The sequence below is a fragment of the Siniperca chuatsi genome, linkage group LG9 (genome assembly GCF_020085105.1).
Source record: "Siniperca chuatsi isolate FFG_IHB_CAS linkage group LG9, ASM2008510v1, whole genome shotgun sequence".
Taxonomy (NCBI): Eukaryota; Metazoa; Chordata; class Actinopteri; order Centrarchiformes; family Sinipercidae; genus Siniperca; species Siniperca chuatsi.
The window spans coordinates 20,834,050-20,851,269 of NC_058050.1; the positions used below are offsets into that span (position 1 = coordinate 20,834,050).

A 17,220-nucleotide genomic window follows, 5' to 3' on the forward strand; every position below is an offset into this window, starting at 1 on the left:
AAAATCTCTATCAGATGGATTGTCATGACATTTTATACAGACACTCATGTTACCCAGAAGATGAAGCCTACTGACTTTGGTGATCCCCTAGCATAGCAACGTCCTGAAGGCAACAATAAGAATGTGCTTCCTACGATGGTCTGGTACAGTAGGTTCGATATGCTCATTGATTTCCTTATGATTGGTTAGTCTCAAAAGTATCTCAAATCCCTCTGTTTTGACTTTAACAATAATGCTCATGCTGTTTCTGTCCTTCTCTAATAACCCAGCAAATACAAATGAAAAGACTGATACATTTAAGAATAACTGAGTTTTTGAAGGTGAACTCTGTGATGGCCACGCATGACACTCATGTTCATATCTCACTTCAGCTGGTTGTCAAACAACAGGCTATACCCATGTTCTTGTAAGAGCTCTCATCATGTATAAAGCTCTCTGTGATGATTGTCATGGCTTTGATTCATTCCTCAAAATCTTCATTGTATTTTATGAATAAACTTCAAAAACACTTTGTTGGTTCCATTATTGTTAATTTCTCTAAAATTGTGTTACCAAATCATTTATGGGTTTTTGGCAATTAAAGACAACAACACTAAATAAGGAATGCCACTTAGTACATGACTTTTTTCCCGTCAGTCTGTCATTTGGCACACCTGCAGTTCCTCCTCCTCCGTTTTTGTTTCATGCCAAAATTCACTATTGGGACTTTATTTTTGCATACTAAAAATAAACAGGTGCTGATTGCTACCTGTGTGGAAGAAAGGCAGATTCTGGTGTGTCATGTAATTTCACTTCAGGAAAACAGACATAATCAAAAGTATTTAGTGCAGAGAGACAGAGGGGGCCGAGGCATGAACCTTTCATTTTAACTTTCACTGATACTTCTGTTTACCAGGATATTGTTCCCACCATGCAAACTGACACTTCAGCAAATCCACTACTAATTGGTTCCACCTGCTTGATGTTTGAACTGCGAGACAAAAAGCATGTAGCAATAAAATTGTGAATAAGTACCACTGTACTGTATAATTATTTTGTATTATGCGCAAGCCCCATTTTAGTATATTAATATTGTGTACAAAACTAACCATTTTTGTACAGCAAAACACAAAACAATGCCCTAGCCTACAGTAAAATATGCAGAATACAGTTCAACTGTGAAAACATACACAAAGCCAGAGAAGATGTAGAGATGCAAGACTTTTATTTAAATCAAAATCAAGTGATCTTCAAAGATAATTTTGTATCGAAGATGAGGCTAAGCATAAAAACAATGAATAAATTCTTAGAAAACAAAGAAGAGCATGGTGTTCCTCCAGTCGTCACCAAGGTGGTTTTGCATCTCTGCTACCTTTCTTTTTTCCCTGTCTGTGCACTGTGTTTGCCCCTCTCGCAGATTCTTTCACCCCGTTTCTCTCCTTTAGTTGTGGCCTTGGAGAGCTTCCGCCATGAACAGCTTCCCGAGGTTCTGCGAGGTGAATTCCTTCACGTTCTGGCAGTAGTTGTTAATTTGCCCTGTTGGAGGGTAGCCACATGCATCCACACACCCAAACACACACCCACAGAAATATACAAACATACATACATTTGTACACAGAAATGCACGCAAACAGGCGGAGGCGGGAGAAGGGGGCAGCACAGCAAAACATCAAATTAGTGGGGAACGGTGTAAACGGAAGGATCAGAATGTTGTCAGAAGGTGGAGGAGAGCTGAACAGCGTGAAACAGCAGGGAAAAAGGCCCGTCGAGTTGGAGATGGAGTCAATAAAATTTAAATTAATGTAATTTCAATATAATGGCAGAGATAATTACAAAACAGAACCTGAGCTCCTGTGAGGGGAGCAGAGGCGGCTGATGGGGTTTGGAGAGAGGGGGGTCTCCGTGGTGGAGAGGATGAGTGCTGTCCGTGCATGGAGGTTGTGTGTATGTGTCAGCGTGTGTGTATGTGTGTGCGTACCTGCAATAAGCAGTGTGTCCATGCGGGGTGGAGGCTGGGGGGGCTTGAACATTTTGGTAATGTCCTCCTCAGGCAGTGGGGGCTCCCCTCTGCTCTGTCGCTGGGCATTTTCCTGCTGCCGCCTCTGGAGGTACTGGAGGGAGGGACACAGAGATAGAGGGGTGGCATTAGAGATTGGGGGGGGGGGCGCACAGGAGAGAAAAGGAAACTCATAAAGAAATAGCATTGAGAGCATAAGAATGTGAGGAGAAGAGGAAAGGTGTAACAATGACGTCAGGAAGGTAAGGAGTGGGAGTAAAGAAAGTGAGAGAAAAGGTATGAAGTGAGAAAGTCTAGAACAGGCAGAGTACCAGGAAGGAGAGAAATATAGTGAGATACAGAGAGCACAGAGTGGATAGCAAGAGGAAAAAAAGAAGAGGAAGAAGAAAGACAGGCAATGGAAACCGTAACAGGAAAGAAGTGAGATGTAACAAAACATGGTGATGAAAGAAGAGATAGGGGAGACGAGATAGAGAAGAGTTACACTGACAGGGATGGAGTGATTTGTGAAGGGGCTGACAGTCAGTAAATCAGTGAGGTGCCGGGTCTCTGGAGATCCTAAAAGCCTTGTTAATTTGGCAAGATGGAGCAGAGACTGACACAAACCGGTGGAAGGGGAGGTGGCGGCAGATGAGGAGGAAAAATGGCGTGGGAGCAACTTGAGTGCATTTAGTAGAGGCACCTTTCGCTTTTGCTATTTTTCTCAATTTTTCTTTACAAACTGCTCAGGCTCTGTCAAGTTGCATGGGGACTGTGAGGTAACAGCAGTTTTCAAGTCCTGCCACAAAGTCTGAATTGGATTGAGGTCTGGACTCAGCTTAATGTTTAAGGTTGTTGTCTTGGTGGAAAATAATCCTGTCCCACATCGCAGTTCTTTTACAGACTGCAGCAGGATTTCTATGTATTTTGCTGTATTTATTTCTCCCTCTACTTTCCCAAGCCATCCAGGGCCTGCTGCAGAGAAGCACCCCCACGACATGCTGCTGGAACCACCATGCTTCATGCTGGGGATGGTGTGTTTCTGGCAGTGTGCTGTGTTTGGCTTTAGTATGATGGTTAAGAATTCTAATTTTGGTATCTAAACCAGAGGTCTTATCAGGACCACTCCCGTTTCAGAGCCAGGATCAGAGGCGGACTGGGTCCAAATTGCACTCAGTCCAATGGGGGCGGGTAGGGCCTGGTTTTACTGCCACGAGTCTCAGGTCTGTGTGTCAATAACACCCGAGTGGTTCTGCATGGATCCAAGCGCACTCAGTATCAGCTCTGATCATGTGGTATGTCATAATCACCATGGGAGAAAATCATTTGGGAAATCAGTATCCTATGTTAAAAAATGTATTCTATGACAAGTCCTTTTTGGAATTTAATTTACAGATATTAAATGAGTTCTTCTACCTATCTCCAGTTGGCTATATAATGTTTTATTGTTGGTCCAGGAGGTGGGACTTCCAGTTTTTCTATACATTAGTCTTTGAAGCAGGGTCCATTTGGGTCGACTGACTTGGTCTAATAATCCTTGGGTCCCCTTCGGATCAGGTCTCTTTTTAAAAAATGTATTTCTGCATGTCTCTTTCAGGTAGCTTTTCCACCGGTCTGTTTCAGATCGGGTCAAACAGACATACATAGATCAGATCATTGAACCTTCGGACCCTTTGTTTCTCTCACATGCCTTTTGGCACACTAGCCCAGATGTCATAGGAGTTTTTCAACAGCAAAGCTGGAACTGACGACCATTTTCTGAGCTGCTATAGACTTCTTGGTGGCTATGTTATCTATTTAGCACTTACTACAACCAAATACACTCTCAGTCATGACTTGGCTTGCCTTTCATGTGTTTATTTTCTGTTTATATATCAAACATAATGAAATGGCTCAGAAGTAATGACTTGGAAAATATTGCTGAATCATCGAATGGTAGCTGAGTTGTATCATTAAGCATAAATCACGATTCCTCGATTCATAAGATTAACACATTGCTCCATATCTAATCTTGCGTAAAAAGTGTTGCCTGCTTCTGTGGATGGGAAAAGAAAAGAAAAAGAATTGGAAATGAATAAATCAGGGAGACGTACATTTCCTGGTACAAAGACTAACTTGGCCACAGATTGTGCCTGGGAACCTGCTATTTACCAAATTCAGAGAGCTCTAAATGAAAAATGGAGCCCTCTCAGCAGAGCGCCTTTTTGCAACTTTCTATGATGATTAATAAGGTTCCATTTGTCCGTGAAGCAGCAGGGTCAATAGCACAAGATTACATGGAGCAAATACGGTAGATGTCTGAAAGGTGTAATAGAGGCTCACTTTCTTTGTCTCGGTGTGCGCTGGGTGTTCATTGTAGAGAATCGCGTCGAACATGAAAAAAGCAGACACTATAAAAGGGGCTGTCTGTGTGATATTGTGTATGAAATGAGTGTGTTTGTGTGTGAGAGGTAAGGCTTAGGGGCTGTGATGATGAGAAGGTCGGTAGGGGAGGATGATGGATCATAATGGCTGGAGTGTGCGGGTGATTGGCCTGGGGGGATGTGTGGCTACACAGGTGTGTGTTTCTTCGCAGCCCAGGCTGTGAATGCCTTGTGTGCGTATGGCGGACTACCTGTGGTCACAGATGCATGTTTGTTGTAAGTCTGCCTAATGGTGTGTGAACGGGGCTGTGGTTTTATCCTCTGTCGGTTCGAGAAGATGATGACTCAGCCTGGATTAACATGAATACTTCAGACATTTCCTCGTTTCAACTTGCAGAGTATAATGACAGAATAATGTAGTCGGTTGAACGTAGGTTTAAGTTTATACGCAAGCACGCAGCGCACATCAGTGAGCCGTGCCTCTATGCTTCCATTTCCCTGAGTAATGTGTGTGTATGAGTGTGTGACCCTTTGTGTTTGCATGTGTTGCCGGATGTTTATGGTGCATCTGGCTGAGGTTGTATTTGCAGATGGTACGTGGCTGACTCTTCATCTGTGTGTGTGTACGTTTTGTTCTGGCCTTTTTGGTGCTTGGGTTTGTGCTTGTAGGTGGTGTGTGTGTGTGTGTGTGTGTGTGTGTGTGTCTTGAGTCTTTGCGCGCAGCATATGTGTGCGACTGTGTGCGTTTTATGAAGTGCTAATGCTTTTAAATAAATTTTGAGTTTGTGGTGTGTTTTACTGGTACAGAAAAAGAAAAATAACAGGATTTTCACTTACTCATTAAAATAAAGAGAGTTTATTAATGCTAGCTTTTAGTCCATATGTATCAGCTCTGGGTGTCAATGGTATTTGAAGGTTGTCTGAGCATGACTCATGGTATTTAACCTTCAGAACCTACTCTTCCTCACATAAGGATTAAAAAATGACTATCACAGAAGTGGTCCTTGCAGTGATGAAATTGACCAAATCCTCGACAAGAAAAACAATGCAGCAGATGGAGGAAAAGCGTGTCTGAAATTGAAGTGATGCTGATCTGCAGTGGGTGCAAGTTAGCAGCAGCAGTGAGGTGAGGGATGAACATGGTTAGTCAGGCTTAGTCTGGCACCAAAACAACAGAAATTACTGTGTCTTACCTATTGTATTACTGTGTATTACCTGTGTCTTTGCTTGAAGTTACTAGTACTGATGTTGGTGGTGGTGATTTGCTTGTTGCAGATTAATTTAGATTTTGTAGTTAATGCAGTTTCTAGTGTTGTTTGTCTTTGTGTTTTCTATCGTTTTATAGCATGTTTTGATGGCGCATTGCAGTTCGGCAAAATCTGAGCGAGGTTCAACTTTGTTGCCAGACGATCCTGCGTCACTACAGGGGAAAGCCGACAAAAGCTCAACTTTATGAAAATGTCCTCTGACGCAATGAACGACAACCAAGCAAGAGCCAATTGCACTGATTTTAATGCCCACAGAAACTGAAGCACAGAGTTGTTTACTTTACTACTCCACTAGCGGAGTGAGGATGGCTTCCAGGGACGCAATGCAGGATGCAATCAGTCTTGTGTATCAGAAATCATGTGTATCAATGTGAGATATATATATATATATGTGCATGCTATAGATGTTAGTAAATGTTTATATATTTTTTTACCTTTGCTGTTTACTGTAGTTGCTTCTGGTGGTCCTTAGTGGGTGTATGTACCTTTATGTGAGCCTGGAGTACCATATTTGTGTGTGTTTGTGCTACCTGGTGCTTCTGCTGCTTGCCTGCTGTGATTATAGCTGAAATTGGTTGTGTCCATGGCTGAAAGAAATATACCTGCTGTTTTCCTGCAGAGTTTGTGACTGTGGGTGCATCTGTGTGTGAATGCCCCTGTGTGATTGTGTGTGTGTGTGTGTATGTATTGGTACCTCTTTCCCTTATATGCGTGCTGGTAAGCTGATGTTTCTGCTGCTGCTGCTGCTGCTTGCTCACTGTGTAGGTGGTGTGTGTGTTTCAGTTCATGAAAGCTTGTGTGTATGTGAGTGTGTGCAAGAGTTACCTGGTGCTTCTGCTGCTGTTGCTTACTCAGGTTGCGGCTGTAGGTGTTATATTTGACAATGTCTTGGCTCATGTCATCCACTCTGTCCATCAGAAGCTGAAGGCTCTTCTCCAAGTGGTTGCTGGAACAAAAACATCAGCATGTCATTCACATGTTTTTGTACTGACATCAGCACTTGTGAGCAGCAGTGACATTTATTTCATTCACTCCAAAGCCCAATTGCCCGGGGCAAGTAAAATGCCACATTGGGCAAGTAAATCTAGCAACTCACTTGCCCGATTGGGCAAGTGGTAAAAAAAAAAATTCAAAACATATATTTTTCCGGAGCTGATGATGGAAGTAGCTATCTCTGTTGAGAGTTGCACATACTGATCGGGCACTCGATCGAGTATGGATGGGCGCTGAAGCGCGGTTTTAAACTAAATCATTTAAGACCGTTGTATTATCACACTCGCTGCAGCCTCTCCTGCGGTCTGTGTCGAGCTGAGCTCCTCCACACATGTACACACACACCGACACATGTAGCGCAGCGGTCAGCAGATCAGAGACGCCGCGGTGGAGATTACTCGAGTTGACAACAACTATGCTCGTTACTATAAGTAAGTGCAATAAATACACCTGTTCAACAAGCCTAAACATGTAGAAAGCGATATTTGCTCCAGAAACAACATTAAGTTATATTTAAAATATTCAAATCTAATTCTGTTCTGAATTTATTCTTTAAATATATTTTTTGAAAGCAATTATTTAGTAATGAAAAACAACCGATAGGAGTATCGATAAAGAACCGATAAGAGCATTGATAGGACTATCAAAATCCTAACGATACCCATCCTTACTGACAAGAAAATGGTGGCTGGGTTAGACCATTTTCGATATGCAAGAATGCATTTATGACACAAGGCGTCCTTGTTCTGATTCATTTACTTTATTTATAAAGATTAAACATAACAGCGCTTTATACATATACATGCAACCTGTACAGTTTGACCACCTTCCTATGAAAAACTTCCACCAACAGAATGGAAGTGTTCCCCCTATTCCTTTTATCTCAAGCAAATCTGGCAAAAAGCTACAAACAACCCCTTCCAGTGTGAAGGAAAACTTAGTAGAGCCCATAGAGCAGCATCGATTTCCTTCACCTGGAGCATGCCATATATGTTGGCAAGTCCACTGCTGATTCAGAGAAGAAGCCACTGGCTGGACACGACATGACACGACATATGGCCCAAACGAATATGTCGGCTGTATGATACTATTACACTGTTTCGGAGAATTATCAGCAATATGCAGTTAGCAAGACATGTTTCAGTGACATTTCAAGAGGAGGTACTACAAACAAGAATTTAAAACATCGAATCTCATCGCCCATTTGAAAAACAGACATGAAGTGTATAATTACCTGAAAGCAGATAAAAAACGGAGAGATGAACTAGACACCAATAGAGCACAAACCACCAGCAAGACTCAGTCCTTGATAACCACAGCATTTGAGAAAGGGAAAAAATTCCCGAAAGACATCACCAAAGCTAAAAGGATCACTAACAAGGTGATGGAGTTCATCGCGTTAGATGACCAGCCTTTTTTCGTTGTGGAGGACGTGGGGTTTCGAAGCCTGATGGAGTATATGTACCCCGCTACACACTGCCCAGTCGCAGTCATTCTGTCTCCCCGAAATCTACTATGTTGTGGCCACACACATTCATGAGCTACTGGCTTGTGACATCGCTGGCATCAGTTTTACAACCGATATATGGAGTTTCGATGCTAGCCCTATGAGCATGCTTAGCCTCACGGCACAGTGGATAGACAACAATTTTAACTTGATAAAAGCAGTGTTACACTCCCAGGAGTTCAACGGCTCCTACTCTACATCTGCTATCTCAGAGGCATTTGAGAAAATGTTTGAAACATGGAAAATGGACAAATCCAAAGTGCATGCTGTCGTGAGAGAATGCCAGAAATATTGCAAAAGCTATGATGGATATCTGGCTAGTTTTGGCTGCATGGCACACACCCTGCAGCTGGCTGTCCACAATGGCGTTCTGAGCCAGCACAGCATCTCAGATGTGGCGGCAATAGGCTGAAACATAGTCGGACACTTTAAACATTCACCCCTTGCCTACTTGTGCCTGCAGGCTGTGCAGATCCAGTTAGGGATGACAAAAAAGGCTACAGCAAGATTTTGCCACTCGGTGGAATGGTACATTCTACATGGTGGAAAGACTTTTAGAACAACATACACTTGCTACATATGCCGTAAACTATGACATCCACTGCGCACCAGTGGGATTAGTTGAAAACTTCATCACACTTCTCTCCACGTTTGAACAACTGACAAGAGAAGTCAGCTCATCGGAAGCATTGGCAGCTGATGTGATCCCCTCAGTGAGAGCCCTGAGCAGTCTTTTAAGCAAGGAGGCTGACACAGACCATGGTGTTAAAACAACAAAGACCGCATTATTAGAGGCTGTGAACAAACGCTTCGATCAAATGGAGTCCGATCCCATTTTCTGCATCGCAACCTCACTGCGTCTCACATCTTGGATGAGAAGAAATAAACTTAGCTGCAACAAAGCAGAGATGCTTATGCATCTTACTAAGTAGGAGGCTATGAGATACCAGTGATTTTCTCTCTCTTTTATCATTAATATTCAGAAGAGGAGGCCCATTGTATGGGAGGGCTTTTCCTAAGAGGCCAATTTTTGTTTTGTAAAGAGGCTCATGTTCAGCCCCGTGGTCCAGCCTACTGTAAGTTTGTGCTTAACAGAAACACAAGAACGTTATATTCTACTTATGTTTTGTATTTATTATTTCGTTTTTATTTTATAGCTTTTCTAATCGCTTTTACATTTAATTTATGTTACACAAAAAGAATGTTTTTGTTGGGCTACTGAAAAATTCTTCTCATTGAGTAGGTAGTTGTATAGCAGGCTAAAAAGGCTTTTGAAACTGCTATTTAAAAATAAATAAAACAAAGACATTTTTCATGTGAAAGAAGGTTATATTAAAGATTGTTTCATAAATTTGTATAATTCAAAGAGTGTATGAGTTATTTTTTTATAATGAAGATTTATCTGTTTCCCTGGCATAAAAGAGGAATTAAACAACAACAACAAAATATTGGCATTGGCTATCGGCCAAATTGTTATTTTAAACATCAGTATTGGTTCAGAATTTCACAATGGCTGAATCCATAAAGGCCTATGAACACACGTTATTATACAGATCACATGTTTATAACCAGGTGTCTTGGAGTCACTTCTCCTTTAGAAACCCACTCTGAAACCAACTAAGGTCAAAAATGTCATCTTAGACAGATCCTCTAAACCTCAGGATGCTCGTTCTTTTCAAGTACCAACCACTAGGAATGGAAATCAGAGGCTAGTGGTAGGCACAATTCTAAGCTTTAAGATGTCCCATCAGAGACCTGTGGTTGCAGTCTAAAAATGCAACATCCACATTTTTCAGCAGTCAATGTTTGCCATCCATTCTGACGTAATCTTTGAGTGCACCTCCTGCCAGATATGTGGCTCGTGTGTATTCTGAAAGACATCTGACATGAAACCTCTCTCCAGGGTTTTGACAGTACTGAGACCTGAGGACCCTTACTCTTGTCCCTGTGCTACACCTCTCTGTTCTAGTATCACATCCCTCATCTTTTCCCAACACTGGCATGCTGACAATGCTTACAACACCCAACACACATCTCTACCAGCATTCCTCTTCTCTCTCTCCCCATGAGCTCCCTTTTTAACAGGAGGTCTCACTACTGCCTTAAGTTCAACCTTGACAAGGCTGCAGTGCTCTACTTCAAGTTCTCTCCCTCTTGTACTTTCCTCTGTGGAATTATATTGTTCCATTTATGAATGTTTGGGTGCTACATAATGTAGCATGGGAAAACACTGACTGTTTATTTAAATGACAATTGTACCCGCAAATACTGCCAGCACAGTGTATGTTTTGGCTGTGTGTGCACTTGCACTGATGTAACTGTTTTGTTTGTTTGTTTCATTGTTTGTGTGAATATCTGGAGGAAGAGTGTAGAGTGTTTTGGGTGATTTTAGTTGCTTTCCTCTCTGCTGTGAGATTTTTCAATTAACAATTTTATAAATCAATATTCCTCTCTCTCTCCTGGTTTGCTGTTAAATCTTGTCAAAAAATAATTTATCAACACTCAAAAATGCCATTAACTATCTCCACAGCATCCACCGCTTTCTCTAGCAACTATGAATAGGAATACCTTTCTTATATTCAAATGAAGGACTAAGATTCTGAGAAACAAGCTCCACTGTAACCAGAATTGACCTGAGCCAAACACATTTGCCTTGTCAATTTGAGCCAATTTCTTTCGGATTTAAAACTTCAGTCTTCTGCTGTTTGAATGAGGTATAGTGAAACATGTATCGACATAAAAAGCACAGCAAACGTTAGAGAAATGTTACACTTTGTCACTATGCTGCTGTAGGTTTCATCTGCAAGGAGAATTCAACGGAATGTCCTCGTGTGTCACTTGACACTGAAACACTTTGCAAAAAAGGGCCTTAGGGTTTCCACAATATCAAAAAGCAAGGTATGCACATTTTTAACATTTCAACAGCTACATATTTTGTATTTTTGGTGCTATGAAGGTGATTAGAAATAAAATTACAAAGGGAATTGCTGTGGAATTATATAATTCAAAAACCACAATGCAATTGATGAAATCCAATTACAATCTTACAAAGCGAAATGCCAGGAAATATTAAATCTGTGGCCAGAGCACACACCAGAACAAAAACTAAAGGGCTACATTCACATGCATAAAATTAAGCATCCTGAAGACACTCATGTTCATCTCAGTTTAGCATTCGGCTGCCATCAACCCACGTTCAACTGGTAACAACCTTAATTACATTTATATGCAAAAACACACACATAAAGTCCCTCAAGCATGCTTGCACAGGAAGAGAAAACCAATGTAATCACATGCATGCAGATAATTGTATGAACACTGCTGATGATGATTTTTAATGCTACTCTCACATGCAAGACTATCTGTAACACCATCTATATTATGGCCTGGCACCTGCATGAGGTGTGTGTTAATGTAAGTGGTCAAATAATCAGCCTAAATGGCTGCCTGCCCTTGTATTGCAGAAGTGTAGGCACACAAGGTATGTGGACGAATATTGCAAATGGGCTTTCAGTCAGATTTCACAGCTTGTTTCACTTTTGAAATTTTGAATTAAAAATAAAACCATGCGTGAATAGTGTATGATTTTCAGTAGCTCCAATTGTCTTTCCCATAGTTTAGATTGCTGAGCTATTTTCACTCCCATCATGTTTGCCTGTGAGGACTGTTGTGTGATCAGTTTGTCAACCCTCCACTGCAGTGTCAGAGCTGTAAACATGAAAACGAATGGCTCAGGACCAAAGCTCGCCATAACACTTCCCTGCTGTGTCCCTCCAACTGTGTCAAAATTGATTCTCGCTGACGAAAGCCCATTTAAAAACTATTTAATCAAGCAATATGGTAGTTAATTTGTGTGGTGTGCATTTATAATATATGCAAAGGAAATCATTTAGTCAGAGCAGGATCCTTCAAAACATCTGTCATTTATGTATGTGTCATGTGTTTGAGCGGGACTGAACAGAAGTGAGTGTGTGTGTTTGTGTGTGATTCAGTGCACTGGATTTTGTTTTGTTTTCAGTTGATTGTAAATGTGTGCCAAACTGAAATGAGAACACAACTTTGATTGAAATGTACTATTTTGACAGAAAAATCTTAACTTACACTTACTAGCTTTTTCCTGAGCTTTCAATCGCATTGAGTTTGCTCTGTTGTTTAGTGAGTTTGTTCGTTTTCTGAGCATGTTCAACTGTTCCTGTATGTCTATAAAAGCGTGACTCTGCAAGGACTACACACTACTGCTCATAATTGTGCACCCAATGATTGGTAGCATTTCCAAACACGTTCAAAAATATGATGTTACCAGTTAGACACGGTTGGAAAAATTGCACACTGAATAATGCAACCTACACTACATAATGTCTGGTTATACTTTCCAGTGGGTTAAATTATTCAGACAGGTCAGCGAGCCTTTCGATCAATCCTGAATTACAAATCAAAGTCTATCAAGGGATTTCCTATCATTGTTGATTCTGTTTTAAGGTAAGGTTCAGTGGCAGCCCATATACTATGTATGTGTGCTCGGGCCTATGTTTTCATATTCACACAGGACAATAGAGGACAAACTCTAAAACTGTATTGATGTGCGAGCAAAAATGGGCTGACATTCAGTAAATTGAAAGTTCAGAGGGGAGTTGTTTAACAAAGCTGCCAAGGAAGTGACTTCCATTCTTACAATGAGTGTTTTACTCTGATGGACCCATTTTAACTGATAGACTGGGCGCAATATGGATCCCTGGCTTGCTTCTGCAGTAGAATAATATAATTTAAAGAGGTCATGAAATAGCCTAGATCTAACATTGTCCCAACATAATTTTATACAATTATCTTGGTAAAAATATATTCCAAATCCTTTTGTGACTGAATACCCTATAGCCCAATAACTTGTGTTTAAATTCCTCTCTCCTCCCTTTCTGCCCATTATCATTATTCCATTGCAAAAAAGAGACAGAAGTATCAGAGAAAGAATTATTGATTGGCTGTTAAACAAAAATATCTCTTCTCAAAGTCCATCTCATTGGTTTGTCTGTCAACGGTCATTTTTCCACAGTGTATTTTAACCACAGCAACATTTTCTGTCACCACCTACTCTGTGACCCTATTTCCAGTTATATCTCTTCACCTTCCTCACTGTTTACATATCCTTCCATTATCCAACATTTCTATGCACAAGGCCAAATACACTAATCAGACAGGGGGTAATGGACTGGCAAGTTGCTCATTCACACAGAACAAAAAGTAAATATGGGGTTTAAAGGATGATTTATAATGAACAATGTAAGCCACTCCACAGTAGGCAAATTTTGAGATGGGTGAAGACCATGTAAGATGGCCCACACGCAAAACGCTTTGTGGCCTGACATAAATAAAGGCTGCTTTGTAACATTGCAAATATAGAGGGATTTTTAAGGCTGTTTGGTAGGGAAAAGCTACATAAATGAATTTACATTCATGCAATCCATCACCACGATCAACATCATCATCTGTGGTAAGAACAACCCTGTTTGCTGGAGTGAAACTGCATTCACTCAGCCTTGGACGTAGATGACATTGACAAATGGGGCTGCAGATTGGAAAATGAGACAAAAGGAAAAACATTAAATAAAACCCATTATCGTTATCTTTTTTGAAGGGGTGGAAATGAGGAGAAAAGGGTGGGGCTGTCAGTAGAAGAGGTAGAGAGACGGACGCTACAATCCAATACAAGGACAGAGCTGCGCAGCAATCTGACAACTTCAGGAAACAATTTCATCTTACCAGACATCCCATCGGCAGTCGTGCCAGGAAACCTATGGGGAGGGCTAGGCTGCTCCATTTTGGGTCATATCAAAAGTTATATTTCAACCTAAGAGTAGTCACTTGGAAAATGGAACAATATGCAAGAAAAGTGAGGTATTCTCCTTCAGTCTGTTTGACAATTTCTAACAAATGACTGTGCTGGTGCCAAGCTTGGTTGGACGAGCACATGCATTCTACAGAGCTCTGTGCATAGGAGTCTTCATTTAATTCACGACTTGTGTTACAGGACACAGATGAGAAGAATCACAACAACTCCCTGTGTGCTACACTGCAGTATATAAGTAAGCACAGTTTGTTTTGTACGCTAACAGTGTGTAAATCAACACTTTGAGTCGTTATTGTGCTAATTTCTCACACCTGCCCCTGGGAAGCTTCACAGCTGTTGCTCCACTTGCAGCGGTTTATCTCCATAAATGATTGCTGATAAATTCTCCTGAGACTGATGCCGAAACCCTTTGAGATCTAAATGCGAGACTTAAAGAGCCAGGCTGCGAGTTGATATGGTGGGATGAAAGTGGTTTGTATTGTGCTCATTAGTGACGGAAGACAACGTTTGATGGCAGGTCCTGTTTTTGGAGACATTTCTGAATAAATATGTTCTGACATTTAGATGTGGCATTTACTGTACCTAGTTTTGGACTCGATATCCCAATCAAACATCCAATACTTACCCAAAGGTACACCGATAAGTTCCTAAAATCAGATAAGTGGTCAATATGTCTAAGAACTAAAATATGTATGTCGACTGCGATTTCAGTGAGGGTTAAAGATCTGATCCAAACAACAAATGCTTGTTGGGGTTTGTTTTACACCTCTGAGATGTCCTGATACTGTATTCCTCACCCATCTAGTACTGTAGTCCTAGCAAGTTAAAATGAGTTTTACAGGATTACGCTGGTGTTATTTTTAATCTTTTCATTATTATCAGCAAATCCCATGAAAAGACCAAAACCAACAAAGAATTTATCCTACTAACAAGTATTGTCTGTGGAGCCACAGCATCATATAGCTTATGTGCTATAAAAGTCCATTATCCTCTAAAAACTATTAAATCCACACAAAAGAGCCATAGTGTTGCACTGGGTGACATATTCCTTCATTACAACAGACACGGTCAGTGTATTCAGCTCGTTGTTGTATTTTCTCCAGAGTACTCCAGTTTATCGCAAGTCCATCAAATCTGACCCTTTCTTCATCAGTGTTGTCAGCTGTGTATTCAACCATGTGAGTCTGGCCCAGACTTTGTACATTTCTAATGATAATTGGTAAAGCAAACTAACAAAGTGGGGTGAAAACAGAGATCAAAAATGCAGTTGATGTTATTAGTCTATGGTGTTGTATCAGAGTAAACTATACTGCAAGTGCTCATTGTAATGAAGGAATATGTCATCCAAAGCATAAATATGGCTCTTTTATGTGTTTTTAATAAGTTTTGGAAGACAATGGCATAGAGGTGTGAGCTTTGGCTACACAAACAAGTCTTGTTATTAAGAAAAATGTATTTTTTTATTTGGTCTTTTCATGGGATTTTTGTGATAATAAAAAAATCTAATCAAACCAGCCTTCCTAAGACGTGCTTGAAAACAGCACTAACATAAACATAAGACAAAATATATCAGTAGACCAAAGAGAATCTTTCCACCAATCTGGTAAAATTTAAAACGGTGTAGAAGACACAGATTAATGCTGTAACATAATCATACGGCATGAAACAAACAAGAAATGGGACTCTTAAGACCAAATATTGGGAAGCTTCCTACCATTATGATTTTACACAGGTCTCTCCAAGCGCAATATACAATTATTAAACAGGAGCCTTGAATCTCCAAAATAAACTAAACATTTTTAATTATTTTAATTTTAAGATTTTAATTTGGAAATAATACACATTCAAAATGGATAGAGAAACTAAATAACTCCTTAGTATCTACAGCAGTTAAATTTGTTAGATAACCTACATGTTCAATGTCAGCATTAGATTAGAAAATTTACAGCAGGACTGAAGGTCGTTTTTTTTAAATAGGGGACAGATGTTGACAAACCCACACAATGCCCCACAAGACCATGCAGAAACATCTTGTAAATGTCGGTTCCCTGAGAAAAACCTTTTTTACAATGAAGGTGTCTGGCCTTAGGCCTTCTTGGTAAATGGCAGCATGAGCTCACGTCTGACCTGCTTGAGAGGTTGAGCAATTCGTGCTTGTCGGCGACCGTGGACTTGTCCTCCAGGTCCCACATCAGTACGTTGATGAGGTGGGAGTTTTTGATGACAATAGGAACCTCCTCGAACATATGCTCGAAGCCAATGTTAGCCTTCTTCAAGCTGGAGAGTGAGGGACAGGACAGGAGTAGAGAGGTTAAGTTACAATTTGCCTTCACATTGAGGATAATAGATGTGATAAAAGACTGCTATGTTTGTGTTGTTTTTTCACTCAAGTTTACCAACTTTTTCAGACTGAATAGAGTTAAATCAACACATGACAGACCCGACAAAGTGAAAAGACAGGGATTTCTATGATACCCATTCTATGCAATTACTTTGTATTAATAAATTAGTATTGCTGTGTGTTTCTTTTATATAGATTTTGGAAAAAATCTTATTAATATCCTTATATGGACTTCAATCACACTGTCCAGTCCTGACACATAGCCATACTTTTATACTAAAACCTTGCTTGTTTATGCACAAAAACTGTGTATAAGAATTAGTGTGTGAATCAGTCGTGGAAATTAGCCTGTAACAAAGAAAACCCCAGGTCTTAGCTGATCGTTAGCCATTTTGAACAAATTGTAAGTGAGAGTGGGTGGGGTTAACAGTTGTTCTACTTCTAGTTCTTCAAATCCATGCATTTAACATCTGTTTTGTTGAGGGCAGAGATCCCCTCGGGTCTGCTTTTGACATATTTCCACATTTTATTTGTTGTTCGCATATGCTTACAAGAAAGATTGCAAATGGAGCATTGTACTGTTACCATTTGGCTTATACTTAACGTAAATTGCACCTCAGCCAAAAGCAAAATGAATGATGTCATGCATGTTTCATTTTGATATCTGAAAATGGTGTGACATGACAGGATGTCCATATTGCCCAGCCTGAGCAATGTTCGACTCAGTAGCCTAAATTATTTTTTATGGGCTTTGCTGATAAGTGTGCAAAGCACCGACCGATTTTTAACCACCTCTTCTTGTTTCTCAGGAGCTAAAAGCTGCATCTCTCTCTCTCTTTCACTGACATGGGCCTGTTAACACAAAATGGAACTTCAAACTTTGCTTAATGTCTCACATAAATCCAATAGCATTGACTGACTGCCTTGCTTC

General features: G+C 40.5%; 1 protein-coding gene across 1 annotated transcript in view; it reads right to left on the bottom strand.

Annotated features, from left to right (window-relative positions):
- Positions 1-1,187: 1,187 nt before the first annotated feature.
- The window catches only part of LOC122881640 (eukaryotic translation initiation factor 3 subunit H), a 56,525-nt gene continuing 40,492 nt past the window's right edge, over positions 1,188-17,220 (bottom strand). The window contains exons 5-8 of the mRNA XM_044208090.1: positions 16,076-16,225; positions 6,432-6,552; positions 1,958-2,090; positions 1,188-1,515 (exon numbers count right to left, since the gene is read on the bottom strand). Coding sequence (XP_044064025.1) covers positions 1,421-1,515; positions 1,958-2,090; positions 6,432-6,552; positions 16,076-16,225 — 499 coding nt within the window. The 3' untranslated portion in view covers positions 1,188-1,420. The remainder of the gene's footprint in view (positions 1,516-1,957; positions 2,091-6,431; positions 6,553-16,075; positions 16,226-17,220) is intronic.